We start from the raw sequence: 15,537 nt of genomic DNA on the forward strand, positions 1-15,537 counted from the left end.
TGCTCTGAATCCCCTGTGATTAGTCATGAGGGAAAATCAGCCCAAACAAAGAAAAATAGCAAATCAAACAACTGGACTGCTACAATCTTATTGTTACTCTTAATATTAGTAAATTCTTACGGGAATCTTAAAGAACAAACAGTCTGTAGCTGTTCTACAGTATCAGGAATAAATAGCAAACTATTACTTGAGAAAAATATATGTTGATCAAGTATTTTTATAGGTTGCATGTGTTCAGATTCATGAACACTTTTGTTTTTGTGAGTTGCCCTCTAGCTGTGCAGTGCAAGCTCTGCACAAAGCTATTTTTTCCCTCTTTTCCACAAACATATTGCATGATATCAGCTGACAGCTGAGAAGAGAGACACCTAGAGGCTGTAATGTTAAACAAAAGTCAAAGTACAAATGTTGTATTGAGACCTGCCCTTTCCACTTTTCTACTATGTTTAATGCTAAGATCAGTGATGGAGGCTGGTCAGCTTGGCAATCAGCACAAAACTCCTTAAATGTTTTGAAGAAGCAAAGGTTTAGACAAAGTGCTGAATCAAAACTTTGTTCTTTGCAAGAAAGATGCATTAATAACAAATCTTAAAAATGTAGCAGAAAATCTTCTCACTACAATATTGAAATCATATCCTGTCAGATTGCATGAATCATCCGTTTAGTTATCAAGCGCTGTCGTCACGATGAAGGTCAAACTCTGTGCCGAGTCTCAGCATACAGACTGTCAGCAGACGCGTGTCAGAGTCAGAAGAGAAATGTGAAGGCGGAGAAAATGAGAGAGCCTTTCAGTGCAGTTATTCCTCTCCTCATAAACCGAGCAGACAGCAGGCATTTCCTGTAGTTCTGAAAGACACACACACACACACACAGACACACACACACACACAAATCAAAGCCACTCTCCAGCTCTTATGTCAATAAGTAGCTCTCTCTCTCGTCCTTATAAGGAGTGTATAATTTTAACGGCTATTTAAGTCAAACTTCATATCGCAAGTAAGAATAACATCTATATATTTTGGTAGCATTATTACACAGCAGACTAAGAGAGAGCTGTTGTGCAAGAACTCCCATGATTCTTTGTGGTTTTGTACCAAACCAGGGCTTCTTATTATTGATAGATTGATTGATTGAGTGATTCCTTTATTAGTCATTTTTTTTCTTACCATTATCAGCCATCCCTCATCCTCTCTCTTTCTGTCTCTCTCCTTGTGTCCACCTCCAGCCATCAGCCCATGGTGGTGTAGGAGGCAGTTACCCTCCTAATGATACTTGGAATCAACACAGACCTGAACACACCGCACTATGGAGCCCAAACATGGAGGTAAACACACCCACATACACATAAAAATCATACCTGAATACAGTATAAGGATGACTTTTAAGTAATATAACTCAACAGTCGAATAATAATGATAATTATTATTAATAATAATCCCTGGTCTCAGGTCTCAACTCTCCATTTTGATTAAACATAGCAGGTGACATTAAAGGAGTGTCAGTCAATCCATGTCAGCAAATAAAAATGGCCGAGGTGATCATGTTTCTGCCTTGATACAGTTTCCACTTTTTCACAAAAGTCAGAATAAACAAGTTTTTAATTTAAATATTTAGTGTGACTAAATGTTAAAAGAAAAAAAAAATCACATTCAAGCATGTTTCCTACAGGAAAGTGGCCACGCTATGATGGAGGAGAGGCTGATGATGCAGCAACAACAGATGGAGGACGACCAGCGGTGGCTGGAGCAGGAGGAGAGCTTCATGGTAAAACACAAACCTAAAAGCATGGACAAAAAAAGCAAACATCACTTGAAAATGCATCGCAAAAACAATAACTCACACAAAATACAAACAAAGGAAACCAAAGATACTAGTAATCTAAACCACTGGATGCTATAGAAGTGTCATAAACCATAGTTGCTATGGCTAACATGAAGGAACAACCAAAACAAATATTTAGATGGACAGATAAAATATGAAGACAGCACTTTTTCCACTTAATAAAACATCTTTATGTGTCTTGTTGTTGCCAGAGGAGCTGCAGGATATCTTTCTCAGATCTTTAAACCAGCTCAGTTGTGCTTGATTTATCTCATCAGACATTGAAATGTCCCCCGAAAGGAGCCAAATCACTACTTTAGCAAAACAAGTCTGTTTTTCTTCTCTCTTCTGGTCTCTTTCCCTGATAGGCAGAGCCAGGTGTAGGAGCGCTGAGACAGAAATTGAGAGAAGATGACAGAGATTTATGTATCCGTGTTCATACTGATATATTGAGTTTGCTTGCCATATTTGAATGGCTCATTTACTGCCTCACAGAAGAGGAAATCTCTCAGGACAGACTGAGTTTCTAATCTTATTTGTTATTTGGTAACCCTTAGACGTAGTTTTCTTTTTTCTCTGGCTTGAGTGTTCACTTACCTTCACAAACATTTGACTGGGCACACAAAGTAGCACTCATCTCTAAATGGTTCACTAAATCCCCAGCAGTTTTATGGCCCTGACCCTGGTCCCTCATGGAAATGTACAAGTCTAAGGAAGCTTCCTTTACAGGGATGAATAAGAAAATATCATCCTATTTGATGACTTTTTCCCTCAGTAGAAAGACAGCCACATTCTTGACACTTGATACATCTCAGAGGAACTAATTTGCAACTACTGCCCAGGGACTTTTTTCCATTAGAAAACCACAATCAGTTCATACAAACAAGAACGTCAGTGTGGTGAGTTCATCTGTTCTAATCTGATAATGTCACAGTTTAGTAGCTGAAAACAGAGCAAAATACGACAATCAGTTAGGAAACTTATTTTACCACGAAGACAAGTTGATAGAGGATTATTATGTAAGGCAGTGTGGTTTATGAACTCTGTGCAGCTGTAGCCGACTGCGTCATCACTTGTTGGAAGGAATTTCTGTTGACTAAGGCCTCTATCATTGTATTGTGCGCTGAGGACACAAGTATGGAGTATCATAACATCCTCGACTCCGTATCTGAGAAAGTATCTCTTTAATGCATCTGTAATGGGCTAATGGCACAGAAACAACTCTTTCATAACTTTTAAAAATATAACATGGAAGAATTCTGCATTAAATATTTGAAAACTACTAGACCTTTGTGATATATTTTGTTGAGTTGTGTACTTACATTATCCAAATTTTACTCAAGTTTACTCAAGGTAACGGTGTATTTATCAAGTTACTTCTAACATGAGCTCCAAGTTGAGGTCTAAGACAGTACTGAATCTTAGTTTTTTATACTTTGTGAGTCTTAAAAGAGAAAAATCATGAGAATCCAGGCAAAAAGTATTTGTTTGTACTCGATCGTTCCCATTCATTATGTCTGGCACAGTAGCATGTAAGGATTTTTAGCACTCAGAGAAATTAAGTCACGCCAAAAACACAGAACGTGTGTTGAAATACCAGTGGTGAAAAATAACTGATTAGCCTTACTCAAGTACTCAACTTCAGTTTAATGTAAAGTGAGAATTCTTGAGTATTTATAGTATATGTTACTTTTTTTCTTCTATTTCTCTATCTCATTTGGTAGCCTATATTAGTGCATGGAGCTGTTGTTACCAGCAACTTTGACAAGATTGTTTTTATAAAATGCTTCATATAAAGTTCATTTTGTACATTATGAAAGGGACATTTTTATAAACTACTCAACCGTAGTTAGAGTTGTTAAATTTAGCATCACTTCAACAGGCTGCAATATAAAATACTGTAGTATTTTTAAATTTAGGTAGTAATACTGTAACCAAGGTAGAAGACCTCAGTACTTCTACCACTAGAAAGTACTGCAGAAGTGAGTTGTATCGATGAAATATGTAAGTAAACTTTGTTACTAATACAAAAGAATGGAAGCAGAAAGTGATGAGCGAAAAGGCCTAAAAGAAGGAGATGGAAGTTTTTGAGGAGGAACGAGAGTGCAGGACAGAAGGAGGGAGAAAGGAAGTGGGATTGGCAAGAGCCGTGGAGAGGGTGGAACGAACAAGGAGTCGGAGAGAGCGAGGGAAACAGAGAGAGAGAAACAGAGGGAGATGCAGAGAGATGGAAAAAGTGGGAGGGAGAAACAGACTGAGGGAGAGAAACGGAGAGGAGAGTGAGGCGTTTGGATCTTTTCTCTCCAGGATTTTGTCTCTGTGGCTCAGTGGAGCTTTTCCTCCTCTGGAAAAAACGTTCTTTCTCTGTCTCACTCTTCCTCCCCCTTCATTCTTCTCTGACTCAGTTTTTCTGTCTTCCTCGGTTCATTTCTCTCCGTCTCTGCACCACCTTCCACGTTCTTAGTTTCTGCTCTCTCTGTCCGTCTCTTCATCAGTCTTTCTCTATGTCTTAAGTCCTTCGTCTTCGCTCCCGTCTCTCTTTCCCTCATACTTTCTGGCCCTGTCTCCGCCCTTCTTTCGATGGCCTCCTCTCTCTGCTTTCCTCCTCCCGTCTTCATCGGCCTCTTTTCTCCCAGGATGCATCTCTTCAAGGCGTGCTTCACCACCAAAACGGTACTGAAACAGAAGGAAAGAGGGAGTGGGACTCGTGCTTTAGTGGTTCAAATTCGGACAGGGTTTTTGGAGGGTTGCTGTTTTCTGTAGAATAACGAGCTTTGTTGTCATTAAGTTAACTGTTTGAGCAGGATTGTGCTTATCTGCTGCTCTTCTTCCTCACTGATTTGATGCTGATGGTGATGATGTTCACTTTTTGAGACAGTGTAGATGGAAAAGTGGAAATCTGCTTCTGGTTGTATTGGTGGAACCGAAAGTTTGCACCAAAAATGTGGTGTTTGGTTCGATAAGAACAATTGTAGCTGCTTTGCATAGGCTTTATTCTGAAACCTGCAGGTGTCAAACTGTTTATAGATTGTGTTTTCTTATTTTTTTTCTTTGCTTTTTTTAATTGAGTATTATATGAAACATGGTCACAATGTGTTGCTTATTTAGTTTTACTTATTTTATCACTAAATTAAAACTTCCTGGAACAGCTTGCATATAATCTCACAGTAATGGAACTGCTCCAAAACACATGCTAAGTTATGTTTCTTGTTTATTTATTTTTATATATATAAAAACTCCATTAAATTAAGTCTTTTTGTCTCTTTCCTGCAGAAAACAGAGTCCAGAAACAGCAGAGGAAGCATCGACAGAGAGGACTGCACACTACAAGCACCGGTCAGTCACTGTGTTTGTGTGTTTGTTGATGCTCACATAAGATATTTGTGATAAAGAACTGGGAAGGAGGAGAAAAGTGGCGGATTGTAGCAAAGAAGAGAAAGATGAAGAATGAAAGTGCAAGAGGGAGGCAGAGGGAAAGTATTCAGTCCAACAGACAGGCAGACAGACAGAGACAGTGAGGCAATGCAGAGGCTGCGAGAAAGAAAGTATTTCTGTCTGTGTGCCAGGGAGGGTACAGCCTACACACCAACCACATGACCACAGAGGGCTCATGGGAAACCCAGAGGCACTGCACAGTCCCATCTGACTGTACATGTGGCTATAATGTCCTAAAGGCAAATTCTCAGCATTAACTTCTCCACACTGTGTCAGCCGTAAATGTAGCCGAGAAGTCACATTTAACTGGTGGGAAAGTAGAAATCAATAACATTAACATACCCTCTTTGTCCTCAGAGGGTTCGTCTCTTCTTTTTGATTCTTTTGTGAATAAGATGAAAGTTTGTCTATCGTTAATTTGTTGTGTGTGTATTTTTGTCTCTGCACAGGGAGGAAGCCAACATATCTACCAGCCTATAGGAAAACCAGGTGAGAGAGCGGGCATACTGATATACTGATCACATGTTTTCTATGATAAATCATAACCAGTAAAGCTGTAAAAGTACAATATTTCACAGAAGTGTAAAGTAGCATTAATTGGAAAAACTCTAGATACAAGTACCTTAAAATTATAATTAAATGAAGTTCTTGTATCTATGTAGTCACATACTGTGTACCTGTGAGCATGCATCCTACTTAGTCCATACTCTATACCACAGATACTAGCATTATTTAGCATTCTAGCATAGTCCGTTCCAATGACACTAGCATTACTTAGCATGCTAACGACTCCATAATGATGACACTAGCACTACGTAGCAGGAGAGTATAGTTTATTCCAGTGTGACTAGCATTACTGAGCACGCTGACATCCGATGACACAGTCCTAGCATTACTTAGCATTTTAGCATAGTCTATTACAATGATACTTGCATTACTTAGCATGCTAAGGTGCTACATACTAATGAGAGGCTAGCATACTAAATATGAAACTAAAACACTCCTCTGTTTTCAGAACATGTGGCTCCTCCCAAGAAACCCCCCCGCCCTGGAGCTCCTTGTCACCTAGGCAACCTGGCTAGTCTTGGCCCTGTGGACAGCTACAACGAGGGGGTCAAGGTACATACATATATGAGTACATATACTGTATATATCACACATTCATGCACAAACTCAAGAAAAAATCAGGGTTATAAACAATGATTCTCCAGTTAAAACGATGTAGCTGATTAAAAATTTTTGTTCACATCACTGTGCTCTTATTCGGCCTCTTTCACGAATGAAAGTCTGGCTGTTCTGTATTTTATTGTATTTCTCTTGCACGCTTTGTTTGGACACTCCATTCTGTTTGACTTCAACAGTTTGGCATTGATGGGTTGCATGCTGTGCTGCCTGTGGTTGGCTTTGGACTAATGTGCTGTCCCTCTTCTCTCCCCTTTTACTTCTTTCTCCCCCTCTGCCATTAACACCCATGTATTCATTCTCTTTGTTTCCCTTTAACATCCCGACATCTTGCTACTCTTTGTCTTGCATTTCTGACCTGATTCTGCATCCACCTATCCATCAATCAATCTTTCAAACCCTCTCCCCTCCCTTCACGACCTGCACACCTCAATCCTCTTCCCTGTCAAACCCCCATCAACCCAACCACACCTCCCTCAACCTCCCCATAGCCGTGGAGGGTAAGCTGATCTTTGTGTGTCTGTCATCATCGTAGAATTAGTTAGCTAATAGCTGCCATTACTATCATGTGCAGAGGAGCTTTCTGAAGCTCTCTGAATTGTAGTTATTTTTCTTTACCAGAGACAATTATCACTGTTGGCATGTGAAAAACAAAACGTTGTAGCGTGGAAGGTTAATTCTTGATCTTGGAGCATTTAAGGCAAAATAATCTCAGTAATTACTGGGGCTTTCAAATACTGTATACAAAGTGTAAAAAATATCTCTGGTAAATAAAAATAAATAAAAAATGTAAAAGTCACCATAAATAGATCAATAGATGATCACTGTATGTCTGTCATTGCATCTTTAGATGTTACATTTAATGAAATTTAGAGGGACGTCCACACAAATTCGATTTCCATCTTTAACATTATACAGAAACTTGAGCGTGTTTCCTCTTACTTTTATGGATTTACAAACAAATATGTAATGCTCTGTCTCATTAAAGGGATGGCCGACACATCACTTCAGCCATTCTCTTCCTTAATTATGTCCCCACATCATTTAAATAAGTTTTGTGGACATGCAGTAAGGAGATTTATTTTAGCAGTGGAGGCCAGAAAAAACTAAAACAAATCATAGACAGACAGCAGGAATGCAGAGCTTCAGAGAAACCTTTTGAAATGATACCAAATCATTTGATTTGACAGTAGTATTAAAACTATTGCTTGATACAGGTTGAACTCTGAGTCCGTCACTAGACAACTGACCCCGTCTGTCCTCCGATCACACTGTACAAACACAACCCTACACACTCCGCTGTCATAGTGAAAAAGTCAGACGAGTATGTAGAAATGCATGTAGACAGAATTAACAAGGTGTGTGTGTGTGTGTGTGTGTGTGTGTGTGTGTGTGTGTGTGTGTGTGAGAGAGAGAGAGAGAGAGAGAGAGAGAGTTAGAGAGGGTAAGTGTGTAAATCTAGCCAGATACTGCCTCCCAGTGTTGTGTGTGTCTAACTACAGTCACATATGTCAACCCGGTAGCAGAAAGAGCTTTTAAATTGATCTTGTAATACGATCACTAAAAGATATAAATTTTTTACATTCCTTAAAAAAAATTATAAAACTTGTATTTCTACTGTGTAGAAATACACAGCACACAGTAGAAATACACATTAGAAATACACATCATACAGAAATATACAGCAGAAATACAGAGCACACAGTAGAAATACACAGGTGTCTCATCATAACTCGTTTTACTTTTCCTCGGTCCAGTTGCAGCCTCAGGAGATCAGCCCCCCGCCCACCGCCAACTTGGACCGTTCTAACGACAAAGTGTACGAGAATGTGACCGGATTGGTTAAAGCTGTGATTGAGATGTCCAATAGGATTCAGCCTGCAGCCCCAGAGGAGTATGTCCCCATGGTCAAGGTGGGATCAGTATTCAGTCTCTGAATAAGAACAAATTAATGTGATCTCAACTGTCATTTTAGCTTCGGTGAAGTTAAAGATCCATCATCATCAACAGTTTTTTAAAAGCAAAAAACATGCGTGTGTCTTTGTAGGAGGTTGGTCTGGCGCTGAGGACTCTGCTGGCAACAGTGGATGAGACACTTCCTGTGCTACCAGCCAGCACACACAGAGAGGTAAACACGTACACAAAATAGGTTCCTATTTAGTAAAACCACTGGGAAACATCCTGATGGGGATGACTCTCTTTCCCAGGTTGTCAAATACCGACGCTTTAGGTTAAAATTTCGGCCTAATACCGACCCGTTGTTTGTGTCACCACAGATTGAGATGGCCCAGAAGTTGCTGAACTCGGATCTGGCTGAGTTAATATCGAAGATGAAACTGGCTCAACAGTACGTCATGACAAGGTAGGGAGAAAACACCCTGCACATGCTCCACTTATTATGATGGTTTATAACGTAACTATGGTGACATTAATTGTTGTCTGTGTTCTGCGCAGTTTACAAAAGGACTACAAGAAACACATGCTAATGGCAGCTCACGCCCTCGCAGTCGACGCCAAGAACCTGCTGGATGTCATCGACCAATCACGGCTCAAGATGATCAGGATTTAATCGAGTCAGAGGGGGTTAAAGTGCAGTAGCTCTTAGCCAGTCACAAAGAGAATGAACATTTGGATGGATATCAGTGACGGATGGACGGATTTTAAAAAATCAACTGATGGACAGCAGACATGACTGAAACAATCAGCTCCCTCTTCTCCCTCAAACATTCATTTCCTTATTTTCTCTCTGGCGACGGTCATGTTCTGGTCAATATCGTGTTTTGTACTTTTGTCGCATTATTTGCTTTTGTATCCAGAGAAACTCTCCTCTTCACCCTCATCACTTACCCTCGAAGTATCCATGACTTCTTTTTAATCTTTAAAGTGAATCAAACAAAGGTTTAAGAGGCTCGTTGAAGGACTGCAGACATATATCTGTGAATGGAAGCGTCAGAATCTGCCACATAAACACAACCAACACTCTCCACATACACAGGACGTAACAACTGGAACTGAAGAGCCAGGATGAGGAGGATCATGAAGATATGTTGTTGTTTAAACATGCTTTTATATCATTATTAATTATTATTATTACTACAATTTCCAGCCTTGACTCTTACAGTATGTCTCAGTTTTTCAGTCTTCCTCTTGCAACTTGTACGGACACAAATTATTGATTTTACAGCTCATCATAAATGTCATATTTTTATCTTCTTCTTCTTCTTCTTCTTCTCTCTAGATCTCTTTATCTCAGGCATCAAGAAATGGCATGAAAAATGAAATATGATAGCTGAATTTTTGAAGAACAAACTAAATGTCACAGGCCACTTTTTTTAAGTTAACTTACATAGTGAATATACAAAGAAGCTATATTTTTAACACGTTTGTGAGGCATGAATTGTTAGTGAATAAGGGAGAGGGATGTACGGGAGGGGGGAGTAAAGGGAGAGAGGGGTTAGAGGTGGAGGGAGGGTGAACCTGTGCCAAATGACCTGCAATTGACTGAAAAGGAACATTTCGCTCAAAATGCTCTGATTTTGGTTTACTCGATGATTTAAAGAACATTTTTTAGCAGCATCTCACCGGATATTTCTGCACTATTTCAACAAAAACGTCACAAATTCCCGTTGTAATTTAAACTGTTCATCTGCATCATAATTTGCTCTCTATCAGTCCTCCTGTTTTCCTTCCCTGCCTTTCTACCTCCCTCACTGGAGTTATTTATTCCCTCTCTTCTCCTCCTTCGCCCCGTCACCCCCACACTTCTCCTCTCTCTCCCTTGCGTCACCCCCCACTCCCTTCAGCTTCCTCTCCTCCCTCTCTGATTCTCTCTCCATTCCACTGTTCCCTCTCCCCTGAGGTGAGCAGTATTCTCAGGAAGGAGTCACATGTACAGTTGCTAAACCAAGCAAATAAAACACTGTTATCATTTAAAGAAATCATTTATGAGTCTGCTTCTTTCAGCGTGTTTCTCACTAATCTTACACTCTCTTTTCAGCAAGATATCCTCTCTGGATGTGTGTATTTTATGTGTTACACTTAATGTGGTTGGATTGGAGTCAAATGATTTTGTTATTATTAATACATAGCATAGTTTTACATTGGACTGTAAAACTGTAAGTTTATTATTTAAATGCAGGACACATTATTTAGATTTACTTAACTTGGGATGCCAGTTTATTAATGGAAGAAAACAATATTTTATCGACACATTTTATGGTAGACCAACAACGTCTGAGACGAGCGTAGAAGTTAATACCGAGTTCGAAACAGTAGCCCAGTTTAAAAAAATCTTAAGTAGGACTTTTCTGGATCGTTTGACTTACTAAACTAAGCAAACGCCATCTTGTTGAGGAAAGAAATGCTGTTCATTGTCTTAATTCACTGGATAATTTTGTATTCAGGAACAAACATAACTGGCTTCTATTTGGTGGCAGGCCGCTAACGTAAAACACAAACGTAAGTCTACTAGAGAGGATGCTGCTATGACGCATTTCTTCTTTCTCAGAGTATTCTGTTTCACATTTGACATTTTGTCTCTTTGTCACCTGTTTTTTTTAGCCATTAATGCCTTTAAACTACTCAAAATTAGTTAGGGTTATTGGGATATTTTACTGTTCCACTTGATTGTTTATTCTGACATATCTGAATTTCTATTTTGTTTTTTGTGAGTATTTTTGGTCCCTAAATCCCATGCATATATGCACCCATGTCCCAATATCCCTAATTTTGAGTGGTGCATGTAGCCATACATGAGCATGAGGGGAACCATGTGCAGATCCCAATCTGATCAACATACAGGACCCAGAGGATCCACTATAAAATGCCCTGGTGCCAGACACCACAGGACACCCTCAGAGGAAGTCCATGACTTGACAGGTCAGAGCTGTTTTGGCTGCACAAGGGGAACCGTAACAATATCAGGCAGGTGATCATAATGTTATTCCTGGTGTGTATAGATATATGTATTTTAATCTGTTGTGTTTGAAAGTAAGATTTTTAAAAAATGAAAATGTGTTTCCGCCCGGTTTCGAACCGGGGACCTTTCGCGTGTGAGGCGAACGTGATAACCACTACACTACGGAAACTCATGCTTAAAATACGCGGTCAGTAGGTATTTTGAAGACGCAATTAATACACGACCTGTCGATTGATTCATTGGTCAGACGGCGTCCCATCGGGTTTTGTTTGTTGTTTGTTCACTCATCAGCGAAATGTTAGCTTCAGAGTTAGCCTCCAGAAGCTACAGCCAGCGAGGGAAACAGTTCAATCTTCTTCTCTGTTACAGAAGTCACTCTTCCGCTCCACATCCCACTGGTTGAGGTTGCTGAACAGTGTAATAATACGAATAAATAATACTAAACTACTGTATATTCATGCTTTAAACTCTTCTTTTTCTGTGAATGTTAACGTATAAAGATTAGCTAATGCCGTCTTGTTCCCTGTTAATCTGACCTATTCGCGTCCTACAGCGACATCTAGTGGCCGCGGTCGTCCAAACAGCTTCATTTAACATCAGTGGTGGAGGCAGCATCATGGTCATTTACACTTGAAGGGATTATATAGATTACAGGAGGAGGATGTTGTCTGTAATGTGACTATTTGTATGCAAAATAAAACACTAATATACATTTGTGTTTTTTCTGAGAAAAGGTTTACAATATGTTGAATAATCTGTCATGATCTCCTTTATTCTCCAGTCCTATTATCTGACAGACCACCTTACTACTACTACTGACAGCATTTCACTCCAGTGTCTAGCCACCAGAACTACTGTCAAGCAACAGTATCTGTAAACCGAGGTAGTTTAAATGTTAACATTTATGGGGGTTCAACAGTGCATGTATTGCAGATTAAAGTAATAAAAAAAAATCCAATAGTGCAACAATAAACTGATGCTGTTGATATAAATATTAACAGAAACAAAGCAATGATCTGTGTGCTGCATATAGAAAAAGGAAAAAAAATAAAAGTGTTGGCAAATATAGCCAGTAATTGACAGTCCAGCAGCTGCACCATCATTAACATCCAAAGTGAGTGGACTATACTTAACAGAGTTTGAAACCTTTCCATCTAATCTAACAGATACATATCAATCATACAGGCTCACAAAATGAAGAAATCCCGACCAAAATCACCAACCGTTACCGTCTTTGCTGCTGCATTTAACACCACAAAAATTATACGTCCACTTAAGATCAGGGACTGCATCACTTTTATAAAGACAAATCAATTGGAGACAGTTCTATCTAGTGTAGCATGTGATATTTGCGTTAGTACCAGAGGATATAATTAGGGAGAACAAAAAGTCAGACAAGGCAGGAGTCATTTTTGTTGTTTTATTGTGTTTTCTTAGAAAAACATCCGTTTTAATCAAAGAGACCGAAGCCCATGTCATCGTCGGACTCCTCAGACTCTTCCTTCTTCTCCTCTTTCTTCTCCTCCTCCTTGGCTGTAGGGACAAATGAGAGAGGGTTATGTTAACAACAACAAAGATGAAGGGTGCACAAACTAGCCTTTGCTGTCATGTTCTGGGAGACTTCAAACACCAGGACAAAAGACTGACTTTTCACAATGGCTTTAAAAGATGAGGGTTAAGTGTGACTTCTTTACAGTGAGAACTTAAAAATAATAAGTTTTCCATCCAAATTGAGAAAGATTTGGTGTGGACATTACTACACCACTTAAGTTACTAGGCTGCACCTCAAAAAACTGGCCACGATCCTGCTCGCAAGTCAGCCGCATCTTTTCCCTTAAATCTATATTCAAGTTGAGCTATACAAGGCTGGCTCAGTTGAGTCCCGCCTTTTAGAGCCTAACGCATTAGACTATAGTCATACAAGTCGGATCATCACTCAATACATCATATTTTAGTGTTGAAGTTTCTGGAGTATTTGATTATGCAGCCCATCTGATCAGTTACCTGGGGCGTCACCAGCAGCAGCAGCGGCAGCTCCAGTGGCGGCGGCTCCAGCGGGAGCTGCACCTCCGGCTCCAACGTTGCAGATCAGGCTGCCGATGTCAACGCTGGTGAGAGCCTAAGAAACGACAACATTCACAGGTCAGAGTCAGTTCATTTACGTGTCCAGGGCTGGTTCTGCTGAGTGATGCACAGACCTATGGAATTAGCTCTAAAAGGAAGCCACAGACTCCAAGGTAATCTTATGAACTCTTCACAGGCACCCAAGGTTTTATGTTAGACACTAACCCATCCTACTGACGACACTGCATGTGCGCCACTTCTTCATCAAATGTTATTCACAGCAATCTACACATCAGGGTTCAACAGCAGTTTATGTATGATGCCTTGACAACATGTGTGTTCTCTCACCTTGGCAAACAAACTTGGCCAGAAGGGCTCCACGGTGACTCCTGCAGCCTTGATCAGGGCATTCAGCTTGTCCTCCTATAGACACAAAACAGTTACAGATAATTAGAAATCAAGGAGAGTGAAAACAAACGTCTGGAGCAGATAGGTTGTTCAGTACAAGTTTCTGCTACTTTACACCTCTCCATTGCATTTATTATATAAACTTGATTTCTTGTAAATTGAGATTATTCTGTCTTCAGTCTTTTAATTGTTTCATGTTACCAATCAGATATTGTTGTGAGGGGATGTGGCATCAGAGCCAAAGTAGCACATTTATCAATTAGTATATATTTTACCAACAATCTGACAGAAAAATCAAAGATATGAAAAATTGGATGAATACTGGCCACGATAATCAATCTATCCCAACTTTAAGTCCTTAAAAATCTCCTGGTTCCCATTTCTCAAATGTATGCCTTTAGCTGCTGTTTCATATCAACAATGAAGTTGACTTGTGTTAAGTTAAAAAAGTTTAAGACATCACTTTGAACTCAGACTACACTGACGACTACTTGCATATATTCATTGCAACCCTACCACAGATTATGCACAGTTTAATGCTACCATGCTAGGATCTGATCTATGGCCAAAGTTTGCATCACACTGATGCTGTGCAGCATCCACGTGTGTCAAACCTGTGATGATAACACTGACCAACCAACTACAGAATCATGAATGAAACAAGGCAGCCACACACTAGAAAATGATAACTCATAGTGGATAATAACCACAGTTTTAATAGGTGATAGACCTTCTGAGAGTAAAGCATAGTGTGCTGCTGTGGAGATTCACTAGCTTAGCGTTAGTTAGCACCTGTCACTGGGGGAATGACTTTTTAAGGACTCCAGTGTTTACAAAAGTTTACGACATGTTGCAGGAAACAACAACTACACTCACTGGTTGTAAATATTACTCATGAATGTCGCAATCAATCCAGGGGTCGTCCTGTAACAGAAACGTGGCCTGCCGTTAGCTAGCTAGCTAAAAGCATGCCGCCATTTTTAACCGGAATATGTGACAGTTTGTACACAAAAGTCCTTAAACATATTTTAACAGACATATCACTATCCCCGTTTGTTAGTAGAGTCCCTACTCTCTCGGCTTTATTACTGAAGGCTTTCACAGCACTACCGAGGCTCCAGTAAAGAGGTATCGGCTGAGCTGTCAGGGATTTGCCGGTACACTTACGGTGACGGCGACTTCATCGTCGTGGAGGATCAGAGCAGAGTAAATGCAGGCGAGCTCGGACACGGAGGCCATTATAGATGTTGGATTTTATATTTCTCACGTCGGATGCCTAAATTTGACGGTGCTAGTCGCCGGATTGAGGGCCTTAGCTTCGGGTGAAGAACCGAGCACCTTAGGCACGTTAACGTCGTAGAGCGGAAAAGGAAAGAGGGAGGGCGGGAGCTTGGCACATATACGGTGCGTCAAGCCTGCGTGCTCTGACGTCAAGACGCAGATAAAGTGACGACAGACGTAGTCTACGTTAAAGTCGACCTTTTTTCCCCCAAACTTTCAAATTCAAACTGTTTTCTCTTTTAATATGAATGATTGTCTGTGTTTCACAAAATAAAATCTTTTTTAAAATATATTTGCTTAAAGAAATATATAAATATATAAATAAATACATTGCTTCGTCTTTATATTCATATTTTTCACATGTAACTTTAAATTAATCTAAACAGATGAGTTTTAAGTTGAATACTTGTTAGTATTACGCACTATTA

At 39.8% G+C, this 15,537-nt stretch overlaps 2 protein-coding genes across 8 annotated transcripts in view; one reads left to right on the forward strand and one right to left on the reverse strand.

The window, feature by feature from the left end:
* LOC311272931 (focal adhesion kinase 1-like) overlaps positions 1–10,379 on the forward strand; it is a 57,769-nt gene extending 47,390 nt beyond the window's left edge. For all 7 annotated transcript variants that reach the window (XM_084379699.1, XM_084379695.1, XM_084379697.1 and 4 more), the window contains 9 exons: positions 1,226–1,324; positions 1,669–1,764; positions 5,095–5,157; positions 5,706–5,745; positions 6,272–6,375; positions 8,196–8,351; positions 8,486–8,566; positions 8,715–8,800; positions 8,893–10,379. In XM_084379699.1, the coding sequence (XP_084235825.1) occupies positions 1,226–1,324; positions 1,669–1,764; positions 5,095–5,157; positions 5,706–5,745; positions 6,272–6,375; positions 8,196–8,351; positions 8,486–8,566; positions 8,715–8,800; positions 8,893–9,007 (840 nt within the window). In that variant the 3' untranslated portion in view covers positions 9,008–10,379. The remainder of the gene's footprint in view (positions 1–1,225; positions 1,325–1,668; positions 1,765–5,094; positions 5,158–5,705; positions 5,746–6,271; positions 6,376–8,195; positions 8,352–8,485; positions 8,567–8,714; positions 8,801–8,892) is intronic.
* Positions 10,380–12,762: 2,383 nt separating this feature from the next.
* On the reverse strand, positions 12,763–15,209 carry rplp1 (ribosomal protein lateral stalk subunit P1). The gene is made up of 4 exons (XM_084378682.1): positions 14,996–15,209; positions 13,769–13,843; positions 13,361–13,475; positions 12,763–12,889 (listed from the first exon to the last, which is right to left on the reverse strand). The coding sequence occupies exons 1-4, from the start codon at positions 15,065–15,067 to the stop codon at positions 12,807–12,809; spliced, it is 345 nt and encodes a 114-aa protein (XP_084234808.1). The 5' UTR covers positions 15,068–15,209; the 3' UTR covers positions 12,763–12,806.
* Positions 15,210–15,537: the final 328 nt, after the last annotated feature.

This window comes from Pagrus pagrus (assembly GCF_965226575.1).
Source record: "Pagrus pagrus genome assembly, chromosome: 17".
Taxonomy (NCBI): domain Eukaryota; kingdom Metazoa; phylum Chordata; class Actinopteri; order Spariformes; family Sparidae; genus Pagrus; species Pagrus pagrus.